Source organism: Salmo salar, chromosome 17, assembly GCF_965601325.2.
Source record: "Salmo salar chromosome 17, fSalSal1, whole genome shotgun sequence".
In the NCBI taxonomy this organism is placed as follows: domain Eukaryota; kingdom Metazoa; phylum Chordata; class Actinopteri; order Salmoniformes; family Salmonidae; genus Salmo; species Salmo salar.
In genome coordinates, this window is record NC_138307.1 from 49,274,819 (window position 1) to 49,297,249 (window position 22,431).

A 22,431-nucleotide genomic window follows, 5' to 3' on the forward strand; every position below is an offset into this window, starting at 1 on the left:
ACCATCTTCATATAGACATAGCACTCGGAATGAATGAACTCTATGTTTTCAGATAATCTTGATTTTGCCCTTGTGACACTTTCTAATTTGGGGTAGACAAGTGTCACAAGGGAAAAAGCGGGAAACAGTGAGAAAGTAAGCGGTTGGGTCAAAATATTTCTTGTGGCGCCACGTGCAAACCTTCAAGCTGATTAGTAAAATGTCTCAGCCAGAGTGCAGCTCCTAATGTTGCCCATCATGCCTAACTTCATTTTCTCTGGTTGTAGTTTCCAATCCCCATCAATTGAGCTTATGGTACTTCAGGCAGCGAAAACACAGACCACTTATAGAATGTTGTCCTCAAAGTAGCTATAACAAAATAATTGTTATGTCTCAGTGCAACACTATGGGCATCATGACACTAAAGCCCATGGATTTAAAGAGACAGTGCCAGGTAAGTAGGTTTAAGGTTGCTCCAAACTATCAAGTGTAGCAGCTGGGCATTTTTTATTAACATATTTTCTAGGCCAATGCCAAACAGGTGGGATTGATTAGCATCTTCGTGACAGCCTTGTTGGACAGCCCATTTACTGGTGTAATCTAACTGGTGCAAAGTTGAATGTGCAAGTTATAACAATTCTGTGTAATTCCATTATGTAATGTAGCTCCTGACTTTACAGATTGTTCTATGATATCACAAAGATATTGCTATAAAGGTCAGGTCCAAATTTGCCTTGTGACCGTGATAAAATACTGAGCTTGGATCATGGCCAGTTTTGCTACTTTGACTTCAAGAAAACAACAGTACAAGAATCAATGCAAACTCATAGGGTCCATTTTTCATTAAATCTTTATTATAAAAATATAAAACACAGAAATTAAGTCAAACATTTCTGCAACCCCTACAAGGAAACGGTCGCTCGCCCCCCTTTTTAGGAATCAGTGTATACACACACATGGTACACAGCCTTTTGCCAGCTTCCTTTTAAAATGCACTCTGGATCGACTTGACCAAGTGTTTCTGTGTTAAGCAGACAGTAAATTTACACAAACATGAACCACAAAAAAATACAGGTACAGAGATGCCAAGGCCGAAAAGAGAGAAACTTCCAAAACCAAGTGAGGGAGATGGAAACAACTCAAGACTGAGAACCAGAGAAGTGTGTCAATGAAGGCTAAACATACTGAGGAGCCTTCCCAGTATTCTAACTAAAGGATGGATCTACATGAAGACTACATACTATCTGGCTTCCGGAACTATTGGGCTACACTCACTGAGCCCACCATTCTCTCAATGCTAAACCAGCTCTACTTCTAACTGCATGAGGAGAACAAAACAGTGTTGCTGATGTGGAACGTTCAGGCTTTAGTGATATCTCTGTGGCATAGTAGTCCTCTCAGACTACTGAGGAGCTACTGAGGAACAGCCTCTGGATTGTGTTTCAAGCTCAGCCAAGGCCTGGAGGAGGTGTCAGAAGCTCAGCAGTGGGGAAACATGATGAGACTGATGAACCACCTCTACCTCCTCTCCTTTTGAAATGGTCGGAAATGTTGAATTCAACATTGTTTTATAATTTTCTGTTCTACATTGTTGAATGAGATGTTTCTTTTTTTCTATAAATATAGTGCCTGAAATAATTGTGTTTCATGTAAGAAGTGCCTTGTGGAGGAGGCAAGATTTAGATTTAGTTCCTCACATTATAATACATTACATGAATAATAAAATTGACTAAACTATATTTTTGTGGATTTCCTTCTAAAACTGTCACGTCAGGGCCGTACTCTATTCTGTTCAACACCAACTTGGCATGGCCTTTTCTGAACATAATGGAAAAGTGGGCAGAGCTGAGAGACTGGGCAAAGACTTCTAACTCCTGCTGAGGCATCTCTGTTTCTGACGGAATGGACTGAAGATACTGAACTGGAAAACTCAACAAAAGTAGAAGAGTTTAGTGACAATAGTGTTATTTTCATCAGTTTCATCTGAAATAGTTAAATACTTACACAAATGGAATATACATTTATGAAAACACTTTTTTTGTCTGAAACCTCTGCTTTAAAATGTTCCTTCCCTCGTGAGAACCAGAAGGGGAACTGTGATTGGGCAAAAGTACCATCATTCAAAATCTGCTGAAGGCGGATCTAACACAGAACTAACATTAAATCAATGCTTTACAAACACAATTTGGGATTCTGGTCCTTCATGACAGCCAAACAGGGTAGTGATGGTAATACAGTTTTGGCCAGATACAAAGATATATATATATATATATATATATATTTTAGTAGGATAGTTGATTTTGTTTGTAGTATTTGCATGGATATTGTCTGATTCGACAAACAAGGATAAATAAATCTACTACAGAGGTTTCAGTCGAGTCAACTGTTCATTGTTTTGTAGCTTATATCATATACAGCAAAAAAATTAAATAACTTGCATCCATTTCTCTGCGAAAGATTAAGAATTCCCTGTGCTTGAGCTGTAAGGGTCATTCTTAGTGGTGGTTACGGAGAAGAAAATATAGCTATACTCAATCAATTCATTGTCCGATATTAGCAATGCATTCATATAGTGTGATCTGCTAAATGACTAAAATGTAAATGCAATTTAATATAACCTAGAATGAACTTTACAGTGCAAGCAGTCAGGGAGGCAAAGATTGCATCATTCATATAAATAGACATGTTGACAGTATAAACTGTCAACATATACATATACACTTTCATGTGATTCAAAATCATTGTTAAATACCAATAAAATACCTTTGTGTGACTGGAGCAAGAGGTATTGCTTTTCAGAGGTCATACCTCGTGTTGGCATTGCCCTCGTACTGGTGACAAGGTGTCTGGTTACTGTGCATAACTTGTGTTGAGGATAACATTATGTTGCAGGAGCTTTGTTGATACTGCACCACACACTTAATATTAGAATAATTTTCATCATTATGTATTGCTGGAAACTGCCATTCTGAAATGCCATCCCACCCATAATAAGCCTTACGATAGTTTGAAAAAGGTCTTGCTTTTTAGAGGGCCATTGTTATTGCAGTCTGAAAAAAGTGGACTGGGATCGGGTCTAATTTCTGCTCATTGATAGCTAGGGAAATGTAGGAAAAGTTAGGTGGGAGAAACTGAAATGTACAGCATGAAACAAAAAAGGTATTGTTTACATCAGAAGTGCTACTTCTATGAGACAGCCAGGCACTGATTATTTTAGGTCTTGTATATTTCGTCAGAGGGCGTAGGAGTGGTCACTTGGGGCTAGTACTGTACGTTTTAAGAGTTCTGTAATACTCTGTGGTTGACGAGGGCCGTGGGGGAGTTTGGGATAGGTGTAGAAGAGTGAGAGGAAGAGGAGAAGAAACTCAAGAAAGTTGTGATGGTTTTGGGGGTTGGTTGTGGTTTACGCTCAGGGGTCGGTGGAGTTGATGGTGGTTTTGTCACGGCCGGCCATCCCCCGGTACCAGCTGCAGTAGCCCTCTTTCTGCTGGATACAGGCGTAGTGCCGGGACTGGTAGCCGGGGTAGCCGAAGTGGGACAGCATGTCCGTCCACAGGCACTCGTTCTTTGAGGTCACAAAGCAGGGCAGGTAGTGGCAGGGCTTAATCTACAGAGAGAAGAAGCGAAACTAAAGATGTAGTCGTAAAGCAGGAAAATAAAATGGAATAATGCTACAGCATACTGGTGAAGGCTCACTGTGTGTTTACAGTTCGACTTGAATAAAGTTCAATTGTATCCTTTTTGATTAACAAAAATTCTGATTTAGGATATGTGACAGATATACAAATTTCATTTTCTGTTAAATATTGACCAATTCAAAGCACAGTGAGTTTACATCCAGCAGTAAATGAACAAGGCCAAGACAGAATTAGCATTTCAGGACAGGCTGAAGCAACGCATCATCTTGTACACAAGACTTAATATGTGGAGAATACGACTTTGAATAGGAGAAAAAGGAAGTGAGATCCCTCCAGATAATTGGGTTGAATCAGCAAAGAGTGAGGTGAGTCAAGTTCTTTTTGTAGTTTATGTAATTCATTACATTACAATTTAGAAACTCATTAATGCATTTTATACTCGTTGCTCTACAGGATGAATGAATGAATGGATGGTTTCAATTCAAATGTAGTTTCCAGTGGAGTTCAAATATGAATCTAATTGCCAGCCTCAAATGAAAGTCCACTACTTAGTTTGTAGTTTTCCCATAAGGAATGGAGAAGAAAACCAAAGGTGCAGAAATCTGTATTGAACTGCAATTCCATCAACATCCTTTAAACTTATAATTTCCTTCTCACATACTGTGCATTCGGAAAGTATTCAGACCTCTTGACTTTTTCTACATTTTGTTATGTTACAGCCTTACTCTGAAATGAATTAAATAAATAAAAATCCTCAATCTACACACAATACTCCATAATGACGAAGCAAAAACAGGTTTTTAGAAATGTTTGCAAATTTATACAAAAAACAAAACACATACCTTATTTAGTATTCAGACCCTTTGCTATGAGACTTTAAATTGAGCTCAGGTGCATCCTGTTTCCATTGACCATGCTTGAGATGTTTCTACAACTTCATTGGAGTCCACCTGTGGTAAATTCTATTGATTGGACATGATTTGGAAAGGCACACACCTGTCTATATATGGTCCCATAGTTGACAGTGCATGTCAGAGCAAAAACCAAGCCTTGATGTCGAAGGAATTGTCCGTAGAGCTCCGAGAGAGGATTGTGTCGAGGCACGGATCTGGGGAAGGATACCAAAAATGTTCTGCAGCATTGAAGGTTCCCAAGAACACAGTGGCCTCCGTCATTCTTAAATGGAAGAAGTTTGGAACCACCGACTCTTCCTAGAGCTGGCCACCCAGCCAAACTGGGCAATTAGGGAGAAGGGCCTTGGTCAGGGAGGTGACCAAGAACCCGATGGTCACTCTGACAGAGCTCCAGAGTTCCTCTGTGGAAATGGGAGAACCTTCCAGAAGGACAACCATCTCTGCAGCACTCCACCAATCAGGCCTTTATGGTTGAGTGGCCAGACAGAAGCCACTCTTCAGTAAAAGGCACATGACAGCCCGCTTGGCGTTTGCCAAAAGGCACCTAAAGGACTCTCAGACCATGATAAACAAGATTCTCTGGTGTGATGAAACCAAGATTGAACTCTTGCCTGAATACCAAGCATCACGTCTGGAGCAAACCTGGCACCATCCTTACGGTAAAGCATGGTGGTGCCAGCATCATGTTGTGGGGATGTTTTTCAGCGGCAGGGACTCGGAGACTAGTCAGGATTGAGGGCAAGATGAACGGAGCAAAGTACAGAGAGATCTTTGATGAAAACCTGCTCCAGAGCGCTCAGGACCTCAGACGAAGGTTCACCTTCCGACAGGACAACGACCCTAAACACACAGGCAAGATGACGCAGGAGTGACTTCGGGACAAGTCTCTTAATGTCCCTGAGTGGCCCAGCCAGAGCTCGGACTTGAACCCGATCAAATATCTCTGGAGATACCTGAAAATAGCTGTGCTCCGACGCTCCCCATCCAACCTAACAGAGCTTGAGAGGATGGGAGAAACTCCCCAAATACAGGTGTGCCAAGCTTGTAGCGTCATGAGGGGGGAAAAAACAATGTAATCCATTTTAGAATAAGGCTCTAAGGTAACACAATTTTGAAAAATTCAAGGGGTCTGAATACTTTCCGAATGCACTGTATAACCTGCCAAATGTCTTTTAAAAGGTGAGAAATTATAAACTGAGAAACTAGCTGACAAATACACTGTGTGTTTTAGAGAAATCCAAAGAGCTGTTTCAGTAAAAGCTGTGTGTACAGTAATGACAGAGCCAGAGGAATCAACAGCAGAGAGCTTGAGGAATATGGGTGAAGCTGAACGCATTCTTTATGGTCCATATGGCGCAAGCATTTTCAATGAAGTTTAACTAGTTCTGGTGTTCATGGGGCTATGTTATGGACAGTTAGCTTTTTAATCATTTACTGATGCCAATGGTTTTTTTATACATTGCAGTGGATTATTTGCACATGCTTCCTGCATTCCTTAGCTGTAAATCATCATTTGTTGAAGAATGCAAAAGATGACAAACTGTGGTTTTAATGATTTGGCTGATGTGAAGTGTGACGTTCGCATTCTAAGAGATCTCCAGGCGGTTCTTGCACTTGATATAAAACCACAGAGATGGCTGTGTCTGCACTGCCTCTTTCTGTCTGTTGACTTGTCTTCTCAGACAGTAAGCATGTTGCTTCATAGGGGTTAACACAATGAGGTGTTGTGTAGCAGCAGCCTATTGCTAGAACACATTTGTGTGTGATTTCTTTTTTTTTCAGATTAAAGATTACATTTAAACTGAAATGGACAATAAACCAAAAAAATACGCTTCTACCATGTCGAGTTCTGTCCAAGTTTGTTTTTCATTCCTGATGCTGACTTGCCATGTTTGGTCACAGACATACCTCCATTGTTCTATGTTGGCCTCTAAGACTCACTTTACGCCTAAACGTGTCTTAATATTACAACCCTTTAAGGAGTTTGGGTGTGAGCAGTTTGAAAGGTGTTGGACAGCATTTGGACGCTGTAGTTACTCCTGTCTGGCAATGCACTTATTGCTGTTGACGTGGCAGTGATGGGCAGACCAGACGGTGTGTCTGGAGCCATGCAGTACAGTAGGATATTTATGAGCCTGGACTGGAGCTGCACAGGAGCAGGTCCCACATAAAGGAGGTCCGGCCGAGCGCTGAATTCAGGTTTTGGAATAACAGGGAAAGTAATTCCAGTGTATTTAAATGATTTATTAACTCCCAAAGATCATTATAAATCTCTCTTTTCTCTCTCTCCTCGTCTTTCCATCTGTCTCTTCAGTTACATTCATGGATGTGTATTATCCGTTATGATGCCAAAATGGAAATGGGACACTTCTATATTCCTGACAGCTAAAACCTTTATATAATTCAGCCACTATCTGGAATTAGTATGTCCCTACAATCAGAAAAGTTACAATTACATAATAAAAATGATTTGGTATATATTTTGATAGTCATGCTTGTATTGTGCTACACTTAAGAAGAGGGAAACGTTTTAAATGGTTTGGCAAGGATTTCATAATTGGTTGCAGTTCATCAGCATAATCTATTTGACCCAATATATGCAAGGTCACTAAAGTCATTATGATCATAAAATGAACACATTATTTCCCCTCCTATTCTACAGCCAATATCCAATATCTAATAACATATGGAGATTATGAAGTGCCTTGTGTCTTTGAAGAGGGGCAACCCCAACTGCGGTAAGAAGTCTTCTAGATAGAGGAGCAGAGAGCTGCTCAGAGCAGGATGGTATGCTTTGCAGTAAGCAGGGTGTTCTGGTTCTGCCTGCCTCTGCCCTTGCCTCTGCCCCGGCCCCGGCCCCTCTTTCTGGCTCCTACTCCTCCATCTTGGCTCTGCTGCTGTTGGGTTGCTTTAGCTTCCTTATCCATAGCCATCTTATCCATATTCTCCCCGGGAGCGCAGTTGTTGCCACTCACCCTGCAGTTGCAGCCCAGCTGGTAGCGGTGGTTGATGCCCTTCTTCTGGGCCAGCGAGAGGCGCTCCCATGGCTGGTTGAAATTACACAGCCCGGTGTAGACCTTGCCGTCAAACACGCGGCCTGAGGGGAGAGAGAGGTTTGGTTACAGATCAGCTTTTGTTATGCATTACATCATTCGTGAATTTTTTCATGACTTACAAAACATTCATTGCAATGGTTTGTTTGTTTCCCCAAAAAACTGAAGACTGACAAACAATGCCATGTCATATTCCCAATGCCATGGGAAAGAGTCATGTCCAAAGAGTCAGATGTCATCCCTAGCATATTTTTGGCTAATTGTTTAATTGCCATACCTCGATTAGCATAAATACACCAGCCAAACAAGCGGTCCAAAGCTTTTTAACTATGGTAAGACAATCTTGTACAGTAAATCCCATATTAAACCAACACCCCTATTTCAGAATTTCCAAAAGGTTGTCTAACTTCTATTTTTAGGTTAGGCCATTCACAGCTTACCACCGGTGTCAGGATGACAACCTCTGCTGCAAACGGGTTCACCCTACACTGTAGACCGCCAGCTAGCACTCAAACAACATGGTTGTTTATAACAGTGTATCCGTTGCTAGTGCTACACTGTCCTGTCGTCATCACACACTGAGCTGAAAGCTCGCAAACACACAACTCTTAGACTGACTTCCATATGGATTATTGGCGTCTCTGGCAAAGTTATTCGACAATGGTGAGAGAGCGGCATTAGCCTGTTCCCAATTTGTAGTTGGTATAGTAGTTGGTAAGACAGCACAAGCATATCTGGGACCAGGCTAGTGTGGCATCCCTCTTCATAGCTAATCAGGCGGCCGTGCACTCACTCTGGGTTGATCAAAGCCTAACCCGTGGAGTTAATCCATCAGGCCTTGGCGTATTTAACATGCCTGTAATTGAGTCCTGATACAGTATGGCCCAGGGACCCAAGACCCAATTATAGACTCACTCCCCAAACCAGAGCTAGAGCTGCTGCCTGGCCTGGATGACTGATGTCATCATCACCCAGCCACAATAAACACACTTGTGTTGCCGGGGTGACTTCCTTCCTTATGTTTCATTGGCTTCATAGGTCACGTTTACAGGTTTGGGACATAGTGATGGGAACATACAACACACAGCTAAACGGTGTGACAGCCTTTGGTCTCACTAAACTGCTCTCCGACTTTCCATAGCAACTCATAGGCTCAGAGACCGTTTCTATCTACAAGCCATCAGACTGCCGAACACTTGAATTGGACTGACCACTTGCGCTGACTCTCCTCACCTTAGCACACATGTGCTTACACACACACCCACACTGACATATACTCATCCACACACACACGTATACATTCATACTACACACACATCACAAGAATGTATGTGTAGCATGCAGCTAAGCATTTCGTTGGATGGTGTATACCATCTGTATCCTGTACATACGACTAATAAATAAAACTTGAACTTGATAAATGCCTGCCTGCACTGGAAACGCCAGAACTTCTTGCTAGAACTATTAATCATAAGAGAAAAGGAGGGTGTTTACGCCCTAAAGGAGAAGGAAATGCTCCAAAAAAAGAAGTGCCCCCCTGCCTCTCTCTCGTCTCTCACAGACGGGAGGTTATAAATAGTGGGAAAGTTTGTGTCACAGATCAGTCAAGAAGTCTTCAGGGAGGAGGGGGGGGGGGGGGGGTAGTTGTATTTAAACCCCCCCAAAAATGGGGCTGCCGTTAGCAACGCTGCCATTGTGATGGGACGTGCTGCAGAGAGGGAGCTAGGGAAACAGGCCTGGGAGAACAAGCTGGAGTCAACTCCACTGATGTGCTTGCTTGCCTCGCTAATTTGTTTTTGGTAATGTGCTTCTGAGGCAGCTCCTGAGGCTGTTTTTATTGCTTATTACTAGCTCTGAATGGAAAGACATTGTTTCTGGTACCACCATGACAACTATGCAGCCCGCCAAGTACTGTACATTAGATGTCCGCTTTTCAGATCAGTTATAATGTATGATACAATAGTGACTCACCTGTGATCAGATACTGGTACTTGTTGATGTCGAACTTGACTCCACACAAACTCTCAGAGGCATCTGTGTAGATGTGCTGAACGTGCTGCATTTTGTTGAATCCTTTGTACATCTGCAAAACAGACCACGACAAACAGTGTGTTAATATAATCTGGAATGAAGATCACACACCTCTGGCATTTGTTCTTGCTTCTGACGCTTTTGACCCAACTGGAATTATTGAGTTGTTTACGAAGTTGTCAGGAATCCACAACAATAAACACAGCATAATAAGATGATATCACTTCCAAGAATTCAGGTTAGTAGAGGAAGAGGCCACTGACGCTATCATTAACCACATGAAAATGAACATAATCACAGGACATAATGAAGACGTGACTTTGGGGTTGAGCCGTGGGTCCACCCATTGAGTTCAGGTGCGCGGAACACAAACGCTGCCAGACAAAGTAAATGTTTGCCCTGGAATTTGTTGTGTTTGGTCCATCGTGATTTATTTGTCTGGGAACAACAGGAAATCCCTGTTTAGACGCGGCTATTCTTTGAAATAACAGGACAAACCGTGAAAGAGGCAAGCCGTTGGGACCTAAAACGGGGGATTTCTGGAAAAATGTTTCTAGGGGCAACAAAGCCCCACTCTTCGTGATTTATTTACTGAGAGGCGATTGTCTTTAGACCAACTACATTGGATTCCATTGGCAAAACAAATATTCAAACACACTTAACTTGGATTAGACAAACCTTCTTGCCACAGGGCCCAGCGTTAGACGTAATGATGAAAACAACGTCTAATCTTCTGTAACATACTCTTGTGGCACTTAATGGAAAAGCTTGGCCATTAAACGGCATCGGTGAACTCATGTTTTGGTTAGAAGAATTAGGGATTGCCCTATAACCTAAGTGATACGGCTACAGTAGCCTAGTCATACACCGTATCATTTTAGTAGGCCTACAGTGATAAACTGGTCTCTAGTTTCAAAGCCTATGAGCTTGTTAGTGATTCTTATAGCCTTGTGCTGTTTTCAAGAGTGAGGTTATGCTCTTCAAGGTATGGGCCAGATTACCTAAAATGATGAATGATGCGATGATGGCTTACCTTCATCTGTTTGACCGTGTAGCGCATTGTGCCAAAAGGCCCATCCTTCAGTAACTTCTTGCCCACCACTTTGGCACGGATCACTGTAGACAGAAGACACAAGCACAGAATTAGTCAATTATGCAATGGGCGGAGATTGGAAAGCCTCTAGCTGCCAAATCCAGCATATTGGATGATTCTGAATTTAGGTCACATCAGAGCAAGTCTTGTCCCCATCTCTGTCCCTGACGTCTGGAGCCAGGCTGATGTGTTTGTGTGAGCATCAAAAGATAAGCCCAAATAGTATGTCCAATATGTGTTTAACATCCCAACACATCACCCTAACAGATGCTTTAGCTAGAAGTAGGGTGATATCAACTCCCGATTAGGACCCTAGAATGCATTGGGCTTCTCATTGCTTTTCCAAAGCTCATTAAAAACTCAGCCCCTAGAGGAGAGACCCAGGAAAGATTTTGTAATGGTTTAGCTCAGTTTATAGTCTATTAATTTGTTATTATGGATTGCTTCTTCTTGCCAAACAAGTCCAAGGGAAGACTAGGAGGCTAGCATTTGAATTTGACTCAGAGGCCAAAGCAGTTCGTCTTCATGACAGTGAAAATGAGGCCACAGCTTTATTACTACCTCCCTCCAGTCTTGTCCCTGTATCGTAAAACCACATGTCTCCACAAACAACCTCCTTTCTTTACATTCAGCACAGGGTGGAAAAAGATCATATCATTGCTGCTCAGCCTCATGTAAACAGCGGCTAGGTGAAACAGTTTCGCTGTGGAATCACCTTGTTTGCTTTCACTCCTTTTAAAATAAGTGGGTCCATTGTGTGGGGGATCAGCTTATGAACGAAGCCTCATTTAGGCCAGTGAATAGGGTCCTCCCCAGAGAACTTGTATCAGAGCTCTGAGGACCCCCGGGAGAGAAGGGGTAGTGGAAGGGTAGTCCACATGCAGGCGCAGTCGACTCGAGTCAAGTTCACCTGCTCCACGCAGCCTGACAGACATAACCAACGATGGGGATGTTTATCTTTCCTCTCCAGAATTTCCTTCACACATTCCTTTGAGGCTCACATTCTCGAGCCGGGGGGGGGGGGGGGGGGGGGGGGGGGTGATGTACTGTGAAGAAGGGATGTACTGTAAAATCTCCTCTTATAGCGTCATAGACTGTATTTAAGTCCCGGACACACAGAAATGGGCAGCAAAGGGAGTCTAAAGGAAAAGCAGTAATCCAGGTGGTTTATGAATAGAAAAGTCTCCTAGAACATTCCAGTAAGGTGACATCAACACCTTCAATGGAGCTCACATGCTCACATTTTCACCTGCCAATTTAGAATGACATGACTCTCTATTAGAGCATCAGCCATCCAATTGATAGCTGTTAGAGAATCACACATCCATGTATAAGGCAAAGATTATTTTCAACCTATTCAGGTGATATATTCTCCTTGTGTTCTTGGTGACCTTTTTGCGCCAATGTACCCAAGGACATCTGCTCCATTAAATCAGTCAACTCGCATATTATGAGCCTCACAGCATTGTTAGCTAACCAGTCTCTGCTATGCAGAGTCAAATTAATGCTACTTTCACTGATGTAATTGTATGGAGCATAGGCACTATTACTGTGGAATGTGAAGATATGAAACATATGCTACTCTGATCCCTCCTGGTGTAATGTGATACACTGATATGATGCACAGATATGATGCACTGATCCCTCAAACTATTTTCAGAAGCCAGTAGCCCAAAACATGCCTTCCCCGTAAAACCTAAACACCATTGCTAAGACAGCTTTCCCCACCCAAAATGATAAGACTCCAATTTCAAAGCGCATTGCGTTGAGCCTTCAAATGTTATTAGGCGTAGCAGTCATAGGTCATATCGCTGAACAAGAGCGCAACAGTAACACCAACTGCTCTTTGAGGCGGGATACGCTCGCCACTGGGCGGGCAGCCACTAATTGGGTGGTGCCGAAGTCATTGCCTGGCGGAATGTGTGAAAGGCCGCAGCTGCTGATGAGACAGAGGATGTGTTCTTCCCTACAGCAACCCTTTGACCTCCAATGGAAGGGACCTGAGTAGAACTCAGAACGCTAGCTATATTTACTCCTGATCACCGAGTTCTCTTTCAAGATGCCTCTTCAGGCTAGGTCCTGGCCCCAGTGTCAGAAATGACCAAATTGTGAGTGTTTATGTAACCCAATTCTAAGCCCAAGAACTGCATTAGATATCCACCTGACCGGTAACGGTTAGTTTAGCTGTAATCGGCACTGCAGCTAGAAATCTCTTTCAGCTCTATATAGAGTAAGTGCCTCCTGCTCTGTCTCTCTTTCTCACTCTCTCTCTCTCTGTGCAGCAACACACAAATAGCAATTACAGGCGAGTGCTATTCTCCTGTTTCTGCCGCATACATATTCATGTTTTGCAGTGGATTTGACATACATTCTCAGTGGAAAGTAGGTGGATTTTTGTTGATAAGGAGAAGTAACCGGGGTATGACAGAGAAAGTAATTGAATTAATTTAGCATGGTATCTCTTCCCCGAAGCATTGGATTACTAAACTCTGCATTCAAATGCTAATCGCAACACAAGTGGGAATGTAATTCAATCAAGCATGTTAAGCCTCCTTCTGCTTTACATTTTGCCTGTGAATCTTGTGAGGCACCTCAGGCTAAATTGTGATTACAGCAAACAGATTGCATGATGAGGGAAAAGTCACCATGACAAGGTTGAAATAGACGGTCATATGAAGAGGGGAAGAATAGGGAAAAGTAATGTGGTTGTGTATAACCAGCGTTATAAGCTATATGTGTGTTTGGTGGCTGAGACTGATTCTGAACATGATCTGAGGTGAGTGGGTGGGGAAAACGACGCGACTGAGTATGACACACTCAATGGGTAAACTACTCTATAAGCACCCCTCCTTCTTTTCGAGGTGTCAGATCTGACCACACCTGGAGTTGGATTAGACTTAATAGAAAAGAAATGTCCTCACCAGTTCACCGAAGAGATAGACGCAATTGAACCAACATGGGATGTGTAGGTCTGATCAAATGTAATTCACTCTATAGGGAACAGGGTACTATTTCAGAAGCAGTCATGGACTACACTGGTGATTGAAGTTGGCTTAGACACTCGATATGCCTGTCTCACAGGGTGTCCATGTCAAACATGCAGGGAATCTTGTACCTTTTGACTTCTTGACCTATTTTAACAAGAAGGAACGCTGGCCTTATGGAATAAAGCTGCTTTGAATGCACCGAGCTGATCCCAGATGACATAATGTTCCTCATGATATGGGACCATCTATGCCCTCTGACAGTTGGGAAGAAGATTGGGTAGCAGAAGAGAATAGGATTGGGTTTTGCATTATTGCAACCTATAGTAACTTAGTTAGCAATAGCTCATTGCTTCCCTCTCCAGGCCTCCCAAGAGAAAGGACGGGGTAACTTGAGGACCTCCTCCCTCACCACTCTGAGAACTAGCTTATACCAGTCTAAACTACATGTTTCTCCAAGGTTCTTATCTCAGGCCAAGCCACACTTACCCACAGCAGTAATCTTCTATACTGAATTGGTGCATGACACGAGAATGTAAAGGTCTGCTCCTGACACCTCGGCTCCTTGGGAACGTGGACCTTGGCCGTGAAGGGATATTAAACTCCAAGGCCAAAGTGTAGCTAGGGCCGACCGAAATGCTAATCTGCTGCATGAAAAGCTTTAGAAAAACAGCCTTCCCCTCCAATCCAATGTGAATTGGCTTTTTCAGTCACCAATTAAATTACATCCCAGTAGGTCTGCTGTGCACCAAAAGCAACCTCTCTGTCTCTAGCTCTCTGTCTCTAGCTCTCTGTCTCTAGCTCTCTGTCTCTAGCTCTCTGTCTCTAGCTCTCTGTCTCTAGCTCTCTGTCTCTAGCTCTCTGTCTCAAGTAGCCTTACGTGCGGTAAGAAAAAAATTGTCAGGAAATGGATATTCGACTGTTGTCTAGAAATGCGAGGAAGGGTTCATTGAGAGAACGTATATCAGCTGACATAGTTGAACTCCTTTCGCTGCCAGCCGAATGCTATATCACAGCCAGCCACTGCACTGTTTGCTGATTGCGATGTTACCCTCTGGTTATTTGGAGTTGGCATTTAACATGTTTTTTCTCTTTGTTGTATCTTTTTTATATGTACCCTCATTTCCTCAATTCAAAAAGTCTGTCTGATTCATCTATTAGAGCGGGTGCTGCTGGTGATTATGGAGCAGGGCCTATGAAACAACAGGAGCAGGCTTTGAACTCGCCTCTGGCTCTTAAATTGCGATGATTCATGTTCTACCGTGTCGCCTTTGAAGTTGACAGTGGAAATTAGCCTCTCTCCTCACTCAGCGCTACACCTGAGGGGAGCTTAAGGTCACCATTTGCAATTTAATCCACATATAGGTATTCATACTGTGTATAAACCATAGCCGTTTGACGATAGTCCTCAAAAATAGCTCTAGGGTTTTTGGCAACTATTTTAGATTTAGTTTCAGTGCTTAAAATACCTTTTAGTCTTAGTCACATTTTTGTCATTTCATCCTTTGTTAGTTTTAGTTATTATCAGTCAACTAAAACTCAGGACAATTTTTGTCTAGTTTTAGTCACAGCACTTTTGTCACATTGTTTGCATTTGTTTCTATCAAATAATGAATATTTAAACTACCTCTAACTTCCATCATGTGCACATTCAGATAGCCTTGTCCAACTAGGCCTACTATCCCCTCGTTTACCTTAGATGGCAACATTGATTTTGTGGCAGATTGTATTCAATGCCAGACATAATTAACCATATAGGCTATAAAGCCTTGGCTACAAGTTAAACAATGTACAGCTCTGATTTTCAGCAAATAACAACTGTCAATGGGGTAAATAACAGTGGTTTCCTTGATAAGGAGAAAAATGGCAGAAGTATTACTCTCTAATATTCAAAGAAATAGCATTCGTTTTTCCCCTTACGACAAAAGCAACCGCAACTTGCATTTGCAGACCACAGCGCGAGAGCGGCAACACAGATGAATGAACAACAGCGCACATGGGAAAATATAGCTTCTGATGTGATGAAGCAAAAATAGCCTACAGGAAAGTACGAGAGAGCGAGAGTAAACATTGAGTACATTTACATGCACACTAATAATTTGATATTAAACTGATTATAGCCGAAGGCTGAGTATGGCATTAGTCATGTAAACACCTTACTCTGCTTATCGTAATAAGGTCATAATCGAAGTAGGCATACGCCAATCAAAATACCTGGTTTTCTGAGAAATCGTTCAAATGATTAGGACATGTAAACAGCTTAATCAGCGTTCCAGTGGTGTATTTGATCTGAGCATGTGCCAGCAACAGGTAGCAACATGCGCGAGTGAAGTGAGTTCGCAAAACTGAAAGTATGCATCTTATAAATAGTTTTCACATACAACTTTTAGTGCATTCGGAAAGTATTCGGACCCCTTGACCATTTCCACATTTTGTTACAGCCTTATTCTAAAATGTATCTACACACAATACCCCATAATGACAAAGCGAAAACAGGTTTTTATAAATACCTTATTTCTATAAGTATTCAGACCCTTTGCTATGAGACTCAGGTGCATCCTGTTTCCATTTACCATCCTTGTGATGTTTCTACAACTTGATTGGAGTCCACCTGTGGTAAATTCTATTGATTGGACATGATTTGGAATGGCACACACCTGTCTATATAAGGACCCACAGTTGACAGTTCATGTCAGAGCAAAAACCAAGCCATGATGTCGAAGGAATTGTACATAGAGCTCCAAGACAGGATTGTGTCAAGGCACAGATCTGGCGAAGGGTACCAAAAACATTTCTGCAGCATTGAAAGGTCCCCAAAAACACAGTGGCCTCCATCATTCTTAAATTGAAGAAGTTTGGAGCCACCAAGACTCTTCCAAACTGAGCAATTGGGGGAGAAGGGCCTTGGTCAGGCAGGTGACCATGAACCCGATGGTCACTCCGACAGAGCTACAGAGTTCCTCTGTGGAGATGGGAGAACCTTCCAGAAAGACAACCATCTCTGCAGCACTCCACCAATCAGGCCTTTATGGTAGTGGCCAAACGGAAGCCACTCCTCAGGAATAGGCACGACAGCCCACTTGGAGTTCACCAAAAAGGCACCTGAAGGACTTTCAAGCATGTAAACGTTTTAAACTAACTATTATATACTGCTCAAAAAAATAAAGGGAACACTTAAACAACACATCCTAGATCTGAATGAAAGAAATAATCTTATTAAATACTTTTTTCTTTACATAGTTGAATGTGCTGACAACAAAATCACACAAAAATAATCAATGGAAATCCAATTTATCAACCCATGGAGGTCTGGATTTGGAGTCACACTCAAAATTAAAGTGGAAAACCACACTACAGGCTGATCCAACTTTGATGTAATGTCCTTAAAACAAGTCAAAATGAGGCTCAGTAGTGTGTGTGGCCTCCACGTGCCTGTATGACCTCCCTACAACGCCTGGGCATGCTCCTGATGAGGTGGCGGATGGTCTCCTGAGGGATCTCCTCCCAGACCTGGACTAAAGCATCCGCCAACTCCTGGACAGTCTGTGGTGCAACGTGGCGTTGGTGGATGGAGCGAGACATGATGTCCCAGATGTGCTCAATTGGATTCAGGTCTGGGGAACGGGCGGGCCAGTCCATAGCATCAATGCCTTCCTCTTGCAGGAACTGCTGACACACTCCAGCCACATGAGATCTAGCATTGTCTTGAATTAGGAGGAACCCAGGGCCAACCGCACCAGCATATGGTCTCACAAGGGGTCTGAGGATCTCATCTCGGTACCTAATGGCAGTCAGGCTACCTCTGGCAAGCACATGGAGGGCTGTGCGGCCCCCCCAAAGAAATGCCACCCCACACCATGACTGACCCACCGCCAAACCGGTCATGCTGGAGGATGTTGCGGGCAGCAGAACGTTCTCCACGGCGTCTCCAGACTCTGTCACGTCTGTCATGTGCTCAGTGTGAACCTGCTTTCATCTGTGAAGAGCACAGGGCACCAGTGGCGAATTTGCCAATCTTGGTGTTCTCTGGCAAATGCCAAACGTCCTGCACGGTGTTGGGCTGTAAGCACAACCCCCACCTGTGGACGTTGGGCCCTCATACCACCCTCATGGAGTCTGTTTCTGACCGTTTGAGCAGACACATGCACATTTGTGGCCTGCTGGAGGTCATTTTGCAGGGCTCCGGCAGTGCTTCTCCTGCTCCTCCTTGCACAAAGGCGGAGGTAGCGGTCCTGCTGCTGGGTTGTTGCCCTCCTACGGCCTCCTCCACGTCTCCTGATGTACTGGCCTGTCTCCTGGTAGCGCCTCCATGCTCTGGACACTACCCTGACAGATACAGCAAACCTTCTTGCCACACCTCGCATTGATGTGCCATCCTGGATGAGCTGCACTACCTGAGCCACTTGTGTGGGTTGTAGACTCTGTCTCATGCTACCACTATAGTGAAAGCACCGCCAGCAATCAAAAGTGACCAAAACATCAGCCAGGAAGCATAGGAACTGAGAAGTGGTCTGTGGTCCCCACCTGCAGAACCACTCCTTTATTGGGGGTGTCTTGCTAATTGCCTATAATTTCCACCTGTTGTCTATTCCATTTGCACAACAGCATGTGAAATTTATTGTCAATCAGTGTTGCTTCCTAAGTGGACAGTTTGATTTCACAGAAGTGTGATTGACTTGGAGTTACATTGTGTTGTTTAAGTGTTCCCTTTATTTTTTGAGCAGTGTATTAACCTGACTATCCACGATAATCACATTATTGTGTGCATGTAACCGTTCTCAGTGTTTCTAGTTGAAGTTGGTTACAAGTCAAGTGTCCTGGCTTCGCATCAGTTCAGAAGATTGACGAGTGACTGAAGTGATTGCCTGGAGCTGTGTGGGAGAGCTCAATCAGACCGCACAACGGAAAGATGTGAATTCTGCCAATGAGAGGATAGCATGAAATATTCTGCATGCATGCTAAGAATTGGACAAAACAGATAAAAATTTGCTTCATGTCAAATTAAATGTCCATTAGTCTCACGGGGAATTCTCATCTCATCACATTTTTGTCAACTAAAATGAAAAGTAATTTGTAATAGTTGTTTATTTCCCCCAGGTCATCTCGTCCCATTATCGTCATAGTTTTAGTCAGGAAAAATAGGTCGTTGACGAAAAACAGCCTTCATTGAAAGTACTGTTCAAATGAAATGGGGGGGAAAAGATGAGGATAAAGCCACATTTTATAACTCATATCTTTCATAGGGAATATTTCGTAGGTATAGATCTGCATACAGTATGTTTTAGGGGTATTTTGACACTGTAAGGTTTATCAAAGCTGACATTCATCAAACCCCAGTGATGCGATGCAATTCAAGGCCATGTAAAGCTTTTGGAACTACGTTTCATCCCAGAAAATGTACTTATGCTTTTTTGAGAAGACTGCAGCACATGTTTGTTTGGACATGCCCAGAGGACACAAATCAGAATATCCATCTTAACTCTATGTGTTGCCAGGAGAGAACTGTTATCCTTCACAGTCCAAAAACATCATGTTCATGCCAAACTCCATTTACAGTTGGCTTACAACACAAGGCTTATCGGAATTTGACATGTGAAATCTTGCCTAAAAAATGTAAACCAGTTGCATAATAATTATGCAATAGTCATCATAAGCTTACATGTTCATGATAACTGCACTAGAGCCCTATCCTAACAGAAGTCCAACCTTCATCGACTGTCTCTAACTGAAAGCAATAGCCTTCAATATTGCTCGATGAGCAGAAGATGGATGTATGGTCAAATTAGTTGTGTGCATGTTACTCCCATAGAATTTTCTCAAGCTTTTTCCATGGCCAATTGTTCCACTGGGAAAAATAACTCAACAGTTGTGTCATCTACATGATGAAATGTAATCCCGGCTTTGGCATTATGGCATGTTTACAGTGTTATGTTTTATTGGGACTACTGTGACACTGTCCGTTGCAGTGGGAGGAAAGAGGCATCCCTAGTTCTGTGCACGCTTCAGGCTTTCGCGGCGCACTTCTGGCTGAGCCAAGACCTTGGAAATGTAATTTTGTGGAGCTCACAAGTGCTCACTTGCAGCCATTAAAGCCAGCCCTAGATTCTGGACCACTAGGCTCCACTCCTTGCCAATGGGATGAGCCAATTTAGGAGACATGAAAGGCAGGGTGCCACCTGACTGCTTGTAACACTAACATTTGTACATCTTCAACACAATGGAACCAGGTCACCAACTAGTATTAGCCCCAATAGTTATAATTAAATAACAGGCAACGCTCATCAATGCTGAGGAACTGTTTGCATAAATACGTTGATGTTTGACATGAATGTTCAACCTGCCACTTGTGTGAGAGGGTGTTATTTTTAAACAGTTGCCATATGTTGAAAAGTCAACATAGCTTTCTCTCCTCTGACCTCGTCAGGCTTCAGTCATAGTTCACTGGCTGTAGTAGTGTCCTCAGCAAGACTCCGCCCGTGGGGCGGAACAGCTCTGATGTCCACTTGTCCTCCTCTCCTCCGCTCCGGGGCATTGGACCACTCTATGCTACCCTAATGGACATTTGATGGCTGCGTCTGACAAAGCTATCTGTGACTGACACACACTCTGCCTGCTGCCAGCAGTTCCGTTCCACAAAACAAAAGAGCTGCACACAGTTCTCCTAATACTGTATATCCCAGTGGACTCCTCTCTCTTTCACTCTACCTTTTTTCTTCCTGCTTTAGACCCCCCACAACACCTATTATTGCTCAGGCTTATCTCCTGCAGCAACAGTGGTGAGCCAGGACCCACCTGGTATTATTAACAAGTGTTATCCAATAACACTGCTCAGGTCGGACTGGCATTCCTCGATAAGAACAGCTGAGGTCATGTTATTCTGGCATAGCCTGTGAAAGCATGACCCTGTGGTACAACAAGCTTTACAAAGCCACCCTCCTCAGAGCAGGAGGCCAAGGAAATCTCAGCTACAAGAGGGTCCGAGGATCAGCCCCAAAAGAAAATATCACCCGGGAATCAACACAGTGTATCTAAGTCAATAACCAAGGCTATATTATACCAATGCTGACTCCATATCTCTATATCAAATGCGTGAATGGAATGAATCAAGCCCCTATTGGAAAGTAAACATGTGCTTTCATAGAAGAGCACAAACACTTGAAGGGAAACGCTATACCACTAGGACTGTAGAATTCACAAACTGATTGCAAGAGCACTTGCTTAACATTCCTAGCCAAGTATTTGCTCTTACATCTTATGGGAAGCCAGACAGAACAGAAGAGCATCCAAGATCCAAGAACAGTAGCTAGTCTCCACTCCAAATCTGTCATTGGTAACCTCCACACATGGGTGCAATATTCAGTCAGCAGTAAAACCCTTTGCTGGCTACTGTCTGCCTGTTCTGTTCTGGTTTATTGCTCAGCAAGTGGTCATTTAGCTCTGAAAAACATTATGATCAGTGGGACCTGTTTCCATGGATACCGTTCCCGTTAACTCTTCCCTCTCATCAGAGCAAGGGGAAATAAAATAAAGCTCCCTCTCTCTTGACTCACTAATTTGAGAGATGACGCATTTATTTAGACACGTCAGAAAGCGTGCTGTTGTAGTAAACCGTTAGTCTATGAGCCATCTGATACTTGCAAACTGGTATATTCTGACAGTCTGTTTTAAATGGGCTTTTAGGTGATGGTTACATTTTACGCACAACTTTGTTTGGCATATATTTACCAATTACGCATACTGTAGGTCCCAGACTGAAAGTTGCATCACTTTATACTAACAACAGTTTATTATTATATTATATTCCATGTATGCAGAATATCACAAAACCATTGAAACAATTCATTTCAATAGATAAAATATTTTAGTTGGCATAACATATAGCCTGTGTGGACTGAAACCATGCGACTTACCAATGTCAGAGTTGCAGTACGCATCTTGCGGGTGAGACAGAGCACACGAGCAAGCCTCTGTGAGTTGATGAATCTGAAGGCTGCTGAAAACGAACAGCAAGCTGAGTAGTTGGTGACAGAGGGACTGCATTTTTAGTGCGTAAAATCTCCCTCGTTGTCTGTTTACTTTAAAAACAAAAAAGTTCCGTCGCCGAATAGTTATTCAAAGTCTGTCCCGAGTTGAGCTGTTGTCTGCTTCAGTGGGTATGTCCAACTCTACTCTCCGGTCAGGGTATTGCCTGTCACTGGGTCTCAGAGCGCGAGTCACAAATTACATATAGTGCGCGAGACGCTGGAACGCCACCCACCTCGCCAGATTTCGCTACACGACAGCCAATCACGACTCGAGCCGTCGATGATGTCATCAAGAATAACAGATGCATGACATATTGGAATTGACTTTACAATGCTTGTCTCTTTTTTTTATTTTTATTAAAATATCATTTTTCCCCCTTTCACTTTTGTCAGCCATAAAACATTCCAGTCTGAGTAAAAACCGCTGGAAATTGCTCATTGAATGGAAAACCATATGAGCCTGATGTAATGTTTCATACATTCAAACAGCATTTATTTATTGTAATTAATGGGAAACTTGGCACTTATTTGTTTTTATGTTGTTATTACCATGTTTTGTTTATTTTAACAGTGAAACAGCAACATGTACAAATTAGGGTTTCCTTTGGGTGTATCAGAAAGACATGGTTTGGTGGTTTTTCCAGGCTCACCAGTAAATGTCCATTTGTGTTCTGTGAATGTCTGTAGCGTTTTCTGGTCAGTGATCAAGGCTCAA

The 22,431-nt window shown here is 42.9% G+C and overlaps 2 protein-coding genes across 3 annotated transcripts in view; one reads left to right on the top strand and one right to left on the bottom strand.

Annotated features, from left to right (window-relative positions):
• LOC106576044 (synapsin-3) overlaps positions 1-22,431 on the top strand; it is a 151,880-nt gene that overhangs the window by 88,150 nt on the left and 41,299 nt on the right. The gene's annotated exons all lie outside the window — the stretch shown is intronic.
• Positions 812-21,897, bottom strand: timp3 (Metalloproteinase inhibitor 3). 2 transcript variants are annotated; one of them, XM_014152811.3, is made up of 5 exons: positions 21,603-21,897; positions 10,649-10,731; positions 9,556-9,667; positions 7,507-7,628; positions 812-3,586 (listed from the first exon to the last, which is right to left on the bottom strand). In XM_014152811.3, the coding sequence occupies exons 1-5, from the start codon at positions 21,730-21,732 to the stop codon at positions 3,389-3,391; spliced, it is 645 nt and encodes a 214-aa protein (XP_014008286.1). In that variant the 5' UTR covers positions 21,733-21,897; the 3' UTR covers positions 812-3,388.

Excerpts from the sequence above, each read along its gene's own strand:
- timp3 (XM_014152811.3), bottom strand. The coding sequence starts at position 21,732 with ATGCAGTCCCTCTGTCACCAACTACTCAGCTTGCTGTTCGTTTTCAGC. Across the intron at positions 9,668-10,648 it reads ACACGGTCAAACAGATGAAG|ATGTACAAAGGATTCAACAA; the intron begins GTAAGCCATCAT and ends TCTGTTTTGCAG. Across the intron at positions 3,587-7,506 it reads AGCTGGGCTGCAACTGCAGG|ATTAAGCCCTGCCACTACCT; the intron begins GTGAGTGGCAAC and ends TTCTCTCTGTAG.